At 38.3% G+C, this 15238-nt stretch overlaps 1 protein-coding gene across 1 annotated transcript; it reads left to right on the top strand.

Annotated features, from left to right (window-relative positions):
* The first annotated feature begins 295 nt into the window (after positions 1-295).
* SERPING1 (serpin family G member 1) lies at positions 296-13585 on the top strand. The gene is made up of 9 exons (XM_007423067.4): positions 296-743; positions 2524-2649; positions 2871-3026; positions 3862-4306; positions 5710-5847; positions 7112-7315; positions 9207-9349; positions 11762-11981; positions 13006-13585. Exons 1-9 carry the CDS (start codon positions 684-686, stop codon positions 13254-13256), a joined length of 1743 nt encoding a protein of 580 aa, XP_007423129.1. The 5' UTR covers positions 296-683; the 3' UTR covers positions 13257-13585.
* Positions 13586-15238: the final 1653 nt, after the last annotated feature.

The raw sequence follows: 15238 nt of genomic DNA, 5'->3' as shown, positions 1-15238 counted from the left end.
TCAGAATCCAATCATCAAGCAGCTTGCAATTAGCTTGCTATTCTTTACCTATGTTATCTTTCTTGTTTGAGCATGATAGAGTATTCTACAGGCTGGCCCATGACTATTCTCTTTCCCCCTGCCCCCATGATTTACGGGAATTCTCATGGAAAGGGTAATCAATCATCCTTAATTTTTAACTGATCATTGTCTGAAGCCAACCAATGGATGGTTCATATTCCTCCAGTTTCACTCCGTCATGTTCCATTCTCTAAAGCCAAGATATGTCACAACAGTTTGGTTCTATTATTTAGAGAAATTTGCACAGAGAAAGTAGCTTTTTGCTCTCTTGTTTTTCTTCCATTCAGAGAATTTCCTCTGTTTCCCCTTTTTCTAATTATTTCTTTTCAGCAAGATCTGCTGGAGAAATGGAATTCCCCTGAAGAGAGTGAAACTAAGTTGGGCTTAGTCACATGATCAGAGATTGCGAAAAATGGGAGAGAGGAACCTGCCAACAGTCGGAGAAGAACAACAAGAAGTTATTTGAGACAGGGAGAAAGCAACTGGCTGTTCTTCAGAATTCCTTGAGCAAGAAACTGTTTTAATATTTTTCAAGGAAGAAGGTCAGAGAGGTAGGATAGGGGCATCCATCTTTGGTTGGGATTAAAAACGAGTGTCATTTATTTGGTAGTCTCTCTGCCATCATGAAGACTTGGCTGATCCTCCTGTATTTGGCCATTACGATCATATCAAGTTTTCCGCAGGTGAGTGCCAGTTATTTACCCGCTCCTTATTAAGGGCAGTGGAGAAGATTTAAACTTTTATTGGATTTCTGAGAGTATGCAGTGTCCTAATACTGGCTGGGACAAAATTAGAGAGATTACAATTCACAGGGGCAAACATCTGGGGACCAAGTATCACTTCACAGATGATGTGGTTGAGGATGCCATTGGAGGTTGGGATCTGCCCAGCCTTCTTTGGCCCCTTTAGGCTGTTGTAGGAATCCCCCCTCCAGTTACTGGACCCCACCATCTATACCCATTTTGACCAGGGCTACAAAAGAGACTGGACATCTGACTTTGTCAGAGGCATCTACCGACGTCATGCCCGGTCAGTGCTTTCATAGTGCTTGTTAGATTTTATGCATGCTTTTCATACATACAGCTTTAGTGTTGTTTTTAAAGAGCCCTAAACTAGGGCTTTAGACATGAGAGCTCTAGTCCTGTGGTGTACAGAAGAGTGTTTGAAACAGGAGAGAAAACTGGGTTCTGCCAGCTTATGTGTTGCTGGTTCTGTCACTGACACATGCTTGACAGGTTTTTTGAATGCTTCTGGCTAGGAGGGATTTCTCATGGCCAAACTTTTTCTTGGTTTTTATTTCTTGACAGGGGGAGGGTTAAGTGGCACCATTTTGCCTGATCCATTATCAATCACTGCCAGCGCTGCCATTCCTTTGCAGCACTAGTTCCCGCAACAATAGTTATTGATCTGTCCCTCTCCCTTCACCCCACCGTCCTCCTCTGCACCTCTTAGCCTGACTGACAAGTCACAGGCATGGGGGAGAGCACCCCAATGGTCCTCATGAGCCCATGTCCATGCCTGTTAGCTGTTCCATACACAGGTCTAGTTACTTTTGAAAAAGTACTAAACTCCTGTTCAAAAATAGTCTGGATGACAGGTTGCAAATATGAAGGACGGGCACAAAATGAAGCTGGAGGAGCACTTGCATATTTGTGAACTGTTAGGCAATTAGACAGCTAGCTAAACCCATTGTTCAAAGCATTCACCTTTATTTGCCCAGCCCATCCAACCATTCATTAGAGAGAGCAATTGCTGGTTAGTTCCCCACCAGTAGATTGCATTTAATTGGAGGGGAAATGAAGCCAGAGGACTCCACCAATCACTTTAATTAATTTGTCCTTATTAAAACTGTTAAGGACGGCAACACTCACTAGCCTTGCATTGCAGCTGACTAGGGCCCAGATGTCAGGACGGTGTCATTGATATCAGCACACTTTTCTGCCAACTCTTGGACTGGAGGAATGCACATTAGTGTGCCCACAAGAAACAGTCCCCAGTTAACTCCCTAGAGAGAAGCCAAGAAGCAGACAAGGTTCCTAGTTCAGGTGCTTTGTGACCTAACACTGCCACCTCCTGGTTCAAATCAGGTTTTGAATGTTTCCTAGGACAGTACAAGTTGCACGCACACAATGTCTTTGCCCCAAAGGAAGGCGTCTGAATTTAAGATAATCCTCTCCTCAAAGGAAGAATGAACAGGAAAACCGGCTGCCTCCCTCAGCCCATGTCAGCAAATCTAAGCCTCTCCTTTTAAGGGTAAATTACTGGGGTGGAGGACTATTCTTCCTTCAAATATTGAAGATTTGAGGGTTCACTGCTAACATTTATTGAATTATCTATTCGTTAAGCAAATCAGACAGCAGTTTGTGTTGATATAAGAAATGTATGTTACTATTTAGGATTTTAAAAAGAAGAGTATGCATTTAACTAACAGTGATTTATTTTGCAATCACACCTTGCATCAAGGCTGCATCCAGTACAGAAACAGTTGCTGAGTGGACTGAAGAACCTGAACTAGTCCAAAGCACCAGCAGCAAGGAGGAGAAGACCGTTTTGCAGATTATCTTGTCATGGTTCTGGCCAAAGCATAAGGTGTGACTTATAATTCAGATCACAATTGGGTTAACTCTGTCATTTTGTTAATTATCCAAAAGCATATCCTATAATTTTTCCTCCAGACTTTGAGCTAAAATTCAACCTAATCCAAGTAGCTTCTCTCTTAAATAAGAAAGAAAATGAATTGTTTATGATGAAAGCAGACAACACTGATTTATCTAATGAGGATTTATTTTTCTATGACATCCTGCATCAAGGAAGTGACAGGTAATAGAAATGATATAACACCACCTCCCTTTCAAGAAGCTGGGAGGACTGAAGAAACTGAGCAATCCCTGGATCCAGATACCAACAACAAGGATGACAGTCAATCATGGAGGCTTTTCAGGACCAACTTGAAGTTTCATTCTCAGGTGTGCTAGATAATGCAGATTAGAACAGTAATTCTTAGTTCAGCTTTCCCTTGCTTTGAAAGTAATATTTCATTTATTAATATATTTTAGTTATTTTACTATCTTAAATTTATTAAGGCATTACTGGCTAACAGCATTTTCATTCTGTTTTAGAGACTTCATTAGTGCATTTCAGAGAAGAAAATATTAACCATATGGTCATGAAGAAATAACAGAAAGCATTTATTTATACGCTCTGGTCAGCATGCAGGAGAAGAGATGTATTTTCCATGTGTCAGAATCAAAAACTTAGAGTCATTTAGGTTATAGCGTCTAATCTACTCATAGCTGTAATCAGTGTCCAGAATTATCTAATTCTGAATTGGAATAATGATTATTCTAATATAAATATAAATATTATTCTAATTCTGAAACTCCATTCTCTAGTGATTGTACCCAGAAGAAGCTCAGTAGTATAGATCAAATGAAAATAATGTAGCAGGCTGTTTGTGATCAGCCTTGTTGAAAAACATTACTTGTGCTGAACCCATACTTCTAATTTATTTTGTTTTGTTTTAAGGAACAAGATAATGAAGTTTAATCTTCTAGAGTACTTTTTATATGAAATGTTTTCCAAAAGTGATTATTTGTCAAACCCTAAACTGCAGAATGTCAAAACATTTAATTGTGATTAATATTCAGTATAGTACCTAAGATGCTTATTTTTTAAGTCAAAACCTAGATATTTGGAGTCAAAAAAAAGTGCCAAACATTCTTGCTTTTATTGATATATAAAAGCACAGATTCATAGTGGTATAAATGTAATCCACTATTACCTAATATCAATATTTTACAGGAGACTTCAGATAAGGATATGCAAGGACATTACAATGAAGAGAAAACTTCTAACCAGATAGTTACATCTACAAATGTACCAGTGGAAAATGGAGAAGATAGTACTATTACTATGGCAACCAAGCAGACAGTCTTTGATCATCAGTTTCCGGAACTTTTAAATGTCAAAGAACAATCTGCTGAAGTCCCAACAGAAGGATCAACCACAGCAAGTACTGCCCCCATTCCCACAGTGTCCGATACTAGTTGCCCACCTGAATCATGCTCACAACGCTGGGAACCATGGCCTGCATGTGCTGAGTCCACTCCAGAAGATGAACAGAAGCTGGCTGAGGCTCTATCCAAATTTGCACTTGAGTTCTATAAAATAGCAATTCAGAAAAAGGATGGTAACTTGGTTTTCTCACCCCTCAGCATCACAACAACCCTATCCAATCTCCTATTAGGTAAGAATACGCCGTTGGGTATCTACAGAAATGTTACAAACTTGAGGCTTCTGTGTCATTTTTTTTTTCTTACCTAGAGGTATCTGGGGTGTAGTGTGAGTGGGTCTCCTGCTGTGGGAAGTCAACAAATGTGTGAGCTGCTTGATTTATGTTGGCATGAAAGGTTTCCTTTTATATTATATTTCAGCAGTATAGTATTGCTTATATTCATATCTTTTCATAATTTCTTAGAGATTATGTTTCTCTAAAAAAACCTAAGTTATAAAACATCCCTCATATCTCTTATAGGCATCCCTGTTTCAAATAGGATTGCTGATACAGTACACACATTTCTACCTCCTAAAGTCATGTTTTGTTATAGGAAGGCTGTAATACTAAACTGTGGGCATCTTCATTCATTTAAATTAGGAGTAAAGTCCCTATCTTTCTAGAAACAAATCACATTTCATCTGGGAAGCATTGGCAGCCTAAACAGTCTTGGACAGGTTTGTCCAGCCTTTGTTCAGGATATATTTGTCTCTGTATTGTGTCAGGCTGCTAAGCACAATCCATTATTCTGATTATTATTGCTGAAAATCCCCGAGAGCACAATTCATTTTTCACCAAAAGGTTTTGCTCCAACAATCAAATTCCAACTTCCTTTGATCCAGTCTGTTTCACCATTTTTGCTTAGCTTCTTTTCCTCTATGAGATCTTGCCATCAAAACATGAGTCAACACTGCAAACTGAACCTCTTGTTCTATGGTCTAAGGAGTTTTCTACTCCTCAGAAAACAAAAAAATAATCCAGTATCTTCCAGATATCTTGGGCTACAGCTCCCACAATTTTTTGCCATTGGCCATACCAGCTGGAGCTGATAAGGTTAAGGTCCAAAATATCTGAAGGCACTAGAATGTCCTACGGTATCTTCGAAGAAACAATTGCTGTGATTTCAATAAACCACATCCCAAATCTGGCAACAACAAGCTGTCAAGGGGAGACAGGTCACACTGTCATACTAAATCATCCCATGGTTAGCCATAATGTCACGAGTTTAATATTCTCTGTTGCTGGGATTATGTGTTAATACGACAGGCAGCTGTATCAGCTACCTCATTAGCAAAAGGAAACACTGGTACTGGTGGTATCCATACAATGTGAACATTCAGATGTGACCTTTGCAACATGAAGGTCAGTTAAAGTGAAGGGTAAGGTCAACAGCACTTGTAGCACTTATCTAGGTCTCAGAATCAAGCCCATGAGTTACAGTTGGCAGGCTTGAAAAATAATCGTTGTAGCAAAGGCCACTGTTATAAAATCCAAGAACTTTGGGGTTGAAAGAATAAATAAACAGAGTTGCAGAAAAAAATCTGAACTTGCACAATGACATATAACCCCTCCATACCCATGTATCTGCCATTCAGGAGCCTGCGATGAAACCAAAGATCGTCTTGAGAAGTTGCTGTTCTATCCTAAAGAATTTGCATGTGTACATAGAGCCCTGAAAGCCTTTGGCAAATCTGAAGCCCTGACTTCAGCCAATGCGATTTTTTATCAACCAGGTGAGTAAACTCCCACAGATGGCCTTCTTTCAGCTAAGGTCTGATTCTTAGAGGTCAGCGTGTTTCAAAATGGAAAGGAAAAATCTCATTGGAATACAGCTGAAGTTTGGCTTGTACTGGAAATTATAGTTGAGACATTCTCCATGTACTCCATCAATGGATTAAGGCTGAAATTCCAAAATTATTTGCTTCAGATTGTATAATTAAATTTTGTAGAAGTAAGATATGTTCAGGCAGATGTTTGGTCTCATATAGTTACCACTAGGTTAAAATCTCATCCAATCTACCCTAAAGGAGATTCCAGGATAAAATTGCAAAAGGCCTTTTGTAGCCTACTTTCTGTCTGATGAGCAAATGCTACAGCAGCCTTCCCTAACCTGGCATCCTTTGGGACCACAGTTCCCAGAGTTTTTTTTTTCTTTTAAGGTTTGAAAAAACTAACTAGTTATAATTGGTTTCTTAGCTAATGGATTTTAGTGGTCATTGTTTCTTTTAATTGATCATTTATTCCTATGATTCTGCAAAAAGGTTTGTGTGTGTATGTGAGTTATATGCATTTTGGAATGTTGAACTTTTTAATGATATGACTGTAACTATATTTTTTGCCACTTTGGTAGACTCAATCCAAAAAGGCATTTTAGCATATTTAAAAAAACATACCAATGTAAAATACAGCAGCAGAACAAAAGTGAAAACAAAGTAATTTAAACCATTATGCTTCTCATTTCTTCTTCTAGTGATATTTTTGGACTATGATTGAGCATTTTTGTTGCTGTTTTTCCCTTTATGAACACCCATAAATATGAGATTAGTGGTACTTTGTACATGGATGCATAAGCAGGATTCTGTTTAGTTGCCGTTTATAAATTTGGACTATGGGAAGCTGATTATGCATATAACTTCCCATAGCCTAAATCTATAAATAGCATATTAATTCATTTTTTAAAGACCAGATGAGTACTTCCAAAGGAAATTCTACAATTTACAATTTTCCCTTATAATTACAAGGGAACTGATTATAATTCTCATATAAGAATTTCCTTAAAAAGTGCTCTTCTGATCTCTTAAGAAAATCAACTAATGACAGCACAAAATATCCTCTTTAAGTGAGCTACAGTTGGCAACCACCAATCTTTATCTTTTAAATGAATAGCTAAATTATAAAATCTTAGGGGAAAAAGAATGATCTGTACCATAAGTGGCACATGCCTTACGATGGCCTGCTATTCTCATTTTTTTTAATGTTTGAATTTTTGACACACAGCACTTAAGATGAGCAGTGAATTTCAAAATCTAACAAGTACATTCTATCAAACCAAGCTGAAGGTCCTTACTAACAACACCCAGCAGGCAGTAACTGATATCAACTCATGGGTGAGTAAACGTACTGGTAACAAGATCAAGAAACTCTTGGATGACCTAGATCCTGATGCCCAAATGGTGCTCCTCAACGCTGTCTACTTCCATTGTAAGTAAGATATTTCTGGGGGTTTCTGCACTTGACATCTGACTCAGAGAGATTTCCTGTAGAGGGAAAGTGCTACAGAAAGGGCTCCAATCAAATTTCCCTTTTAAACCCAGGACTCATTGCCACCATCATTTTCTCTGAAGAAGAGAAAGAAAAAAATGTGTTCTTTGTTCTCTGCATAATGTGTTGCTGGATCTGAGAGTAAGGATGGCAACCAGAGAAAGATGTTAAAGGATTTTTAAAATAACCCTTGATTGCTATTAAATCACAGAGAGAAATTAAAAGTTCAAATATTGGTGTGCATTGGTCAGCTTGTGCAAGGCAGTTGTGGTTAGCCTCACTATGCTGCTTCATGTCACAGAGGCAATATGATTGAATCAACTTCATGATACCAAAGGCCTCATCTGCCAATTCCAGTATCTGAAGAGGTTTCTTCACCAGTATGGCATAAGATTCATCTGGTGCTTCCAGTAGCTGAACTGCTGAATGAGATCTCAGAGCAATGTGAAGTGAAGCAAATGTCAGCTTTGCTTCCTGTTTAGAAGTGGAGAATGAATATTGCTTTGCAGAGCAGCTTTGGCAAAGTATGGTTTGCCTGAAGATTTCTCAAAGCCAAGAAAACTTTTGAAGCTTGGTATAATCCATTGTTTAGTTACAAGGGGAGAGAGACATGGGTGGAGGAGGAATTGTGACAATCCTACTTTTCACAGATTTAATTACCTTCCTTAACTCTTTAAGGAATTTCGTACTAAATTCCACCACCAAGCCAAGTTGTATCCTTGTAACCTAATTGCTACCTAGCTTATAATTGCATAAAACATGACGTTTCACACAGGCTTCTTGGCAGTTCAGATTCCTTCCTCACAGGAACACTAGAAATTTCCTCTCTGCCTCACAGATGCCACGTCAGATTCCCCTTCCTCAGGACTCTGACTCGGTCGTATGTGATAGAATGTCATTCGTCCCCAAACCATACTGTTTCCCACTGGTTTTCTGGTACAGGGAGTAGCTTTAGTCCTTTGTCCCTCAGGATATTCTTTCTGTCTTATGGCTTTTTCTTTCTTCCAAGCCTTTCTGATAATTATCCCTATTTTGCTGCCATATCTTTGACTATTACTACCTTTCATTCAGCATTCCTTGGATAACTAGTCCCAGCAGCCAATGTATAGCTGAGGTGTCATTGAGAGTTTCCTATGCACATTGAATTTCTAAGTTACATTATGGAGGCCCTTTGGATACAGTCCACTGACTTGCATTATTTTTTTCAAAAGACCTCTACAAATCATGCAACCTGTTTTGAAGCAGGGAACCTAGACAGTTAGATGCCATCAAGTATGGGCAAATGCCTACCATCCCGACTGCTTTCCAGTAATAATCCACAACTATCCCAAAGACAAACCAAGAAAATACCCTTCAAATTAGATTATCTCACAATCATTTGGGTCCCCAATATTGTTCCCAAGCTCTTTCCCAAGACAGTCATCAGCATCCTATGTTTATCATTTTGAGATCATTCTTAAAGTTGATTCATGCTGCACCTCTTCAGAATTATGAGAGTAGCGACTGTTGACTATTCTGTAGATACAGAAATGGAAAGAAATTATTAAGCTTCATCCCTCCAACTGTGAAACACCAAGGGATGCCTACTTTCCCCAACATGTGAAGGACAGCATCAACAAACAATTCTATTTAAATATTTGCATGTATATTTATGGATGCACCCCTATTTAAATGTTTGAAAACAAAAACAAACTGGAAGACGGCAATAGCAAACTGCTTCTGTATTTTCATTAAAACACAAACAAAAACATGGCTGTGTCCAACAAGTCAATATATGTTAATATATATACATAAAGAGGTTCCGTCTTATCCAAGTTCTTTAACTTTCCAGCCAAATGGAAAACTACATTTAAACAAACAAATACAAGGCTTGAAGTTTTCTACCGTCCTGGCCTCCCTCCCGTCAAGGTGTCCATGATGACCAGTAAGAAGTATCCAGTGGCCTCCTACTTTGACAACAATTTGCGGGCTAAGGTAATGTGCATGTGACAGGGACATTCTCCTTCAAGTCTCTTTCATCTGGTCCATACATTCTATGTAGTATTCACATTCCATGAATTCCTTGATAGGTGAGTCCCGTCTATCAAGGAATGTCATCTGATTGGACCTAGGAAGTAGGTCTTTTTTATCACAGCACCATACTCCCAAGATCTGGCTGGCCCCAACCTGTTGGCATATTGTGAAGCTTTTAAAAGGTGTCTGTTTTCACATCATGGGATTCAGGAAATTAATTGGTTCTGGGAAATGGACGTGTCATCTGCTGATGATTTATGTGGTTCTCAATTGCCATTATTTGTATATATCATTGTTTAGTTATATTTGAGTTTTTAACCTTATTTTAGCTGCCTGGAGTCACTGTTGCAAGATAGCTGGCCATATAAATTGATATGTATAAATAATAAACAAACAACGCAACAAAATTAGGGATGGGGTACAACAATGAAAGCAATAAATTAAAATGCAGATTCCATGAGATAAATAAAACACCATGAGAGTTATTGTTCTCTAGAGATATATGGTTCCTAAAACATTGAGGGTGTTCCACTGTCCACCTTGCTTGGACAGTTTTCAGGTCCAACATTTTTGCTCTTTTAAGTTAAAAACCATTATTGGACTGGACAAGGATTATATTGTCTATTTTTAATGAACAAGCAAGCTCCTTTTCTATTTTAGTATTTTAAAGCCCAGAATAGCAAATGCGGCACCAAAGGGTTGCAGAAAGCATTCTTCTTGTTCCTCTAGTAAAATAAAATAAAATAAAATAAAATAAAATAAAATAAAATAAAATAAAATAAAATAAAATAAAATAAAATGTAGAATTAATCCAGAGATCTCAAACAAGTCTATTGCCCAGGCCATGCCAGATAGATAGATAGATAGATAGATAGATAGATAGATAGATAGATAGATAGATAGATAGACAGACAGACAGACAGACAGACAGACAGACAGACAGACAAGAGCGAGAGAGAGAGAGAGAGAGAGAGAGAGAGAGAGATCATATCTTCTCACTCCCTTTGCATTAGCCACTCAGTTCATTTTGCTGGAACAGAGACGGACAATCTGAAGCCATGTAGTCCTTGAACCTTTATTTGCTGTCCTTGGAGCCACTCTGATTATGGCTGCTGAAAACTGATAACACGGGGAACAATAAAATGATAGTGTACTGAAACTCAACATAGTTTAAAATATAAATAAACTTTCCAATGCTCATAAAACCTCAAGAACCATTTGGAAAAGCATGGACCAATCTACTTTGCATTATTATCTGCCACTTCAGCCTTCCAAAAATATTAAGTGCAACCCCAATCATGAAAAAGTGAACACCCTGGGCTGTAAACTGCCTTGGGACAACAATCACAAATCCAATTTCAGACAAATTCCAGATGGAATTCTTGTGCCTTTCTTATATCAGCTAGGCTTATTGGTTAATACTAATGTCCAAGGACCCTTGGAAACTGTAATTATGTATTGGGGCACACAATTTTTAGGTTTCCAGGAGTCATACTTTTAAAATGTTACTGTCATTTTTTCACAGTCAGATGGGACAATGACACTTATGTCATGCAAGTGGTTGAGACCTATATTTCCATGGAGAGGTGAGAGTTGTCCCATTAAACCTAAAAGAAAGATTACATACCCTTTCAACATCCTGTCAAGTAATATTAAAATCAGTGCCTCCATTTTTCAGTAGTTTGCCTCTAACTTTTGACTGGGTGAACTCTACGGTTCTGAGGTCCACAAAAAGGGATTCATGGACTTGGTTGTCTATATGGCTGTTTCTGTATGAAGAACATAAAAATAACTTAAGTGTCATAAGAAAAGTATGGTTTTATGGTTTCTTCAAGAGAAGGCATAAAAGTAAAATTGGTTTGACTCTAGAGTATACTTGCAATTTGGGTGTGTACTCTAATCCCTAAACAACCTTTGTCAACCTAATGCCTTCCAGATATGATGGACCATAATCCCATAATTTCTAGTCATGTTCTTTGCATAATCCAGCACATTAGGAGAGCACCAGATGGGGGAAGGCTGTCTCTAAAGTCATAAGACATCGCTTTCTACTGTCTTCTCACCAGCTTAACAAAGTTGTGCCTGCTTACTCAATACAAGACTCCTGTTGCTGAACTGGGCAATATATATAAACTCTTCTTCAGTGATGTTCTCTGTAAAGAAGCATTTTATGGATTTCTTAGTGTTTATTCCACTCTGTGAGCCCACACAAGCCCTTGTCATTCTCCAAATACCACAATTAGAGAAGAGGAGCCATGGAGAATAGCAATTACAATTTAAAACTTATTGCAGTTCAAAAGAAAAGAATGTTCTTCTAAATCAAGAAGAATGAGAATATGGAGACTATAGGCTGATGGGTATTTGTTTTAACAGGTTGGCCGGTTTCAGCTGTTCCACAATTTGAGTTTGGTGATCTTCATCCCTCGCTCCCAGTTGACAAACCTCTCTGAGATAGAGAACCGTCTCAGTGCATCAGCCTTCATGTCAGCCTTGACCAAGCTAGAGGCCATGCCTCTGAAGCCAACAATAGTAACCCTACCAAAATTTAAGCTGGAATCATCCCAAGACCTTAGCACAATCATTGGAGAAATGGGTAAGAAAAATAAAAAAATTAAAACAGTGGGATCATTAGAGATGAGGACAATATACTTGCTACTTTCATCATAAATGACAGGTTAGATCAGTGAATGGTGGGGGGAAAAACGTCCTCCATGCCAACCCTGGGCATATTTAATTCACTCCAATTAATTAGCCTTTTTCTGAGAAGAAACTGCTGTCATATCTTTTGCTCTTAGAGAGGTCTCTTGGCATCATCCAGAAATAGAGATATTCTCAAGAAGGATACCTGGCACTGGCATTTCTCAAAACTTAGTGGAAATAAATGATTTTGTTTTCTTTTTCCCACCTTTTCTTCTTCCTTTAAAAAGGAAGATAATTAGGGCTTCAGGAGAAGTCCTGGTGTATAAAGAAGTGCTCACATCTCATCTTTGCTCCTGGGATTAACTTTGGAGGACAAATAATGAGGAAATAGGAAAAAAAAAATGTTCTCTTGCCCTGTTTTCAGTGCAGTTCTCTTGAATAATATAAAATAATTAGAGTGGGGAAAAGGAAAATGCTATTGAGGCTTTTAGGGTTGTTTTCATCTTAGTCATTTTGGCCTCCCTTTGTGAGGGGATACTTGGATAAATGGCTATAAAAGAAAGGAAAGAAGAAAATAACAAGAAAAAATAAAAATCATATCACATGTACAAACATTAGGTAGTAGAAGTTGACTGAGTATTGAGTTTTTAATTAATGTTTAATTAAACAGGAAGCTTTTAGTTAATCTAGCTGGGAGACACTGCAGAATGGGATTGACTTGCCAGTATATATCACAGAAGGGCCTTTACAATGAGGGAGGGCATTGCCAGTTATTAGAGCAGTATTTTATAAATATATGTCATAATTCCTCTTTAAATAATTCTGGAAAACCAGCATGCCTCAGCTGTGTACAAGGCTATAATGTGGAAATTACCTGGACATGGTGTTTTGCAGATTTAGATCTATTTTAGTTCTGTTTTTCAAGTGTTGAGCTGTTTCTTATGCATCCTTTCAACTTTTTCAACTTTTCCTTTCAGATTTTGGCTTTTTCTTTGATCCTGACTTGTGTGGGATCACTCAGAGTAAAGAAGTAGCTGTGTCCAGTGCCAAGCACAAGGCTGTGCTACAGATCTCAGAGGAGGGAGCAGAGGGAGCTGCTGCAACAGCAGTCATCTTAGCACGTACAGCCGCTTTCTTTGAAGTGCAACAGCCTTTCATATTTTTGTTTCTGAAGGATAATAGAGTCCCACTTTTCCTGGGACGTGTCAATGATCCACTGTCATTATAACCTTTCCATGTCCTCTCAGCTTCCATCAGTGGGATGAAGCCAGCTTGCAGATTGCCCTAGCTCAGCCTGTATAATGTAGGCACAAGGTTTGTGGAGCTGTGGTTATATGCAACACATTTATTTAGTCTCTTCTTTTTGCTCCCATTAAAAGGTTCTTGTATCTTTTCATTCTATCTTTTTTAAAAAGATCTATTCTCTGCTTCATATCCTTTTGCCTCTATGAGCCTAGGAGAAACCCACCTCTCCTCATTTATGCTGTGTATGAAGAAAGTTGAAAAAGAGAGGCTCCCTTTTGGCCTTCCTAAAGAATAAAGTGCAATTGTATTGACTCCTTGGACTGTTATTGCCATGTCTGAGACTGAGATTTACTGGAGGAAATTTGGGGTAAAAGATTTTTGCTGATAGCCATTATCATACAGCACGTCTAGCCATGATGACCTCAGAACCTTGAAGTCAACTCTCAGTCTGCATGATCGCATGACACTGGCTAATTTGGAGGTCTGAATCAACCTTTTCCTTCCTCAACGCTATCTTAATTTGAAATTTGGAGCAGTTTGTGCTCTCCGTGGAGGGAACCCTGCCTTGCCTTGCCTCCTAAGCCGTAACTCTTTCTTCCCCACCTGCCACCCATTCCGTTCCTAGAGCCTGAAGTTTGCATTTATCCCATTCTGCCTCCCCCATGCAACCAGCATGGTTAGAAGTACTGGAGAATGTGCCCAGATTCACAACAGATAATATGCTACCATTCCACCTTCTGAGACTTTTAAGTACAACAATGGTCAAGGCAGCTTGGCTTCTTTTCTTTTGCAAAATTCCAGTTCTTCCCATAATAACGTCCCTTAACCTCCCATCACAGCAACATGAAGTGGGGAGGGAAGCAGAGGGGAGGGGAGCAGAGGGGAGGGGAGTATGATAATCTTTTACAATGTCCTTATAGGCACAAAGTAGGAGAGAGGAGTTGCTACTTGAGTAACTCGGAGGACAAGGCATTGACTGAATAATAACTTTGAGCATTCCTGTTGGTTTGCTGGGAGTGGAAACAGTGCTGTGTAAACTAGTTCTCACAAAAAAGAGAGGTGATTAAGCTGGGTCTCAGTTGAATTCTTTAGACTGCAAATAGGTATTGACATAATTGAATGGTCTTCTGAAGGAAAAAAAATAATTCCTTCCATTGGAGGCTTTGCTAGCAATGGACTGCTGATGTATTATTAATTAAAAAACAACAACCAGAAAGCAATTCTGTAGGCAACCCAGCCATAATCATGGTTTCCTATGTTTTAAATTGCTTTTTTTAAGTATTATTTTTCTAAATAAATAAATAAACTGTATAGCAAGTTGCAATATTCTATCCCAGGGGCATTTGTTTTATTTCGAACACTTTCTAAATTGGCTGCCTTAAGGATTATCACTTATGCCTAGGTATCTTTCTCAAGACTTGGCAGTCACCATTTCCATAAGCCTACTGAGAAAAGAGCATTAGCTATGGTACTACTTGTCTGCCTGATACTTGTGGATGAGTATGATACTAACACAGCAGAGCCAAGAGTCCTGAGAAAAGTGAACTCCTACTATTTTTCTATTGGAAAAAGGAATCCAATCTTCTGTGAACTATTCACACTGTTGTTTTGAGTGTCCTTCAAAACTTCCAAATAAATAGTTATTTTACTAGCAAACTTTATGATGTGGGATCTATTATCTGGGAGGCAGATGATGGAATTACATGAAAGCAACTGATTAGACAACACATAAATGTACGGACATTCCTCTAGTCAGTAAGAGTGTTCAGATCAGGAAATTTCTATTCCTTTATGAAATACAGTACAATGAACTACTTAGAAAGAATCCAAATTTATTTTTAACATTTTCAAAGATTTGTACTCCATCCTTAGAGTCACCAGAGAACATAATGACTGACCAAACAATTATTATTATTATTATTATTATTATTATTATTATTATTATTATTTGCATTCATACATAAA

The sequence above is a fragment of the Python bivittatus genome, unplaced genomic scaffold (assembly GCF_059951505.1).
Source record: "Python bivittatus isolate LINGU-HERP-01145 unplaced genomic scaffold, Pbiv_v1 ctg000480_np1212, whole genome shotgun sequence".
In the NCBI taxonomy this organism is placed as follows: Eukaryota; Metazoa; Chordata; class Lepidosauria; order Squamata; family Pythonidae; genus Python; species Python bivittatus.
Note: the sequence above shows the minus strand (reverse complement) of the source record. Positions and strands in the feature narration are given on the sequence as shown.

Coding starts and splice junctions, on each gene's coding strand:
- SERPING1 (XM_007423067.4), top strand. CDS start 684: ATGAAGACTTGGCTGATCCTCCTGTATTTGGCCATTACGATCATATCA. Junction 2,650..2,870: donor GGTTCTGGCCAAAGCATAAG/GTGTGACTTATA, acceptor TCCTGCATCAAG/GAAGTGACAGGTAATAGAAA. Junction 11,982..13,005: donor CACAATCATTGGAGAAATGG/GTAAGAAAAATA, acceptor TTTTCCTTTCAG/ATTTTGGCTTTTTCTTTGAT.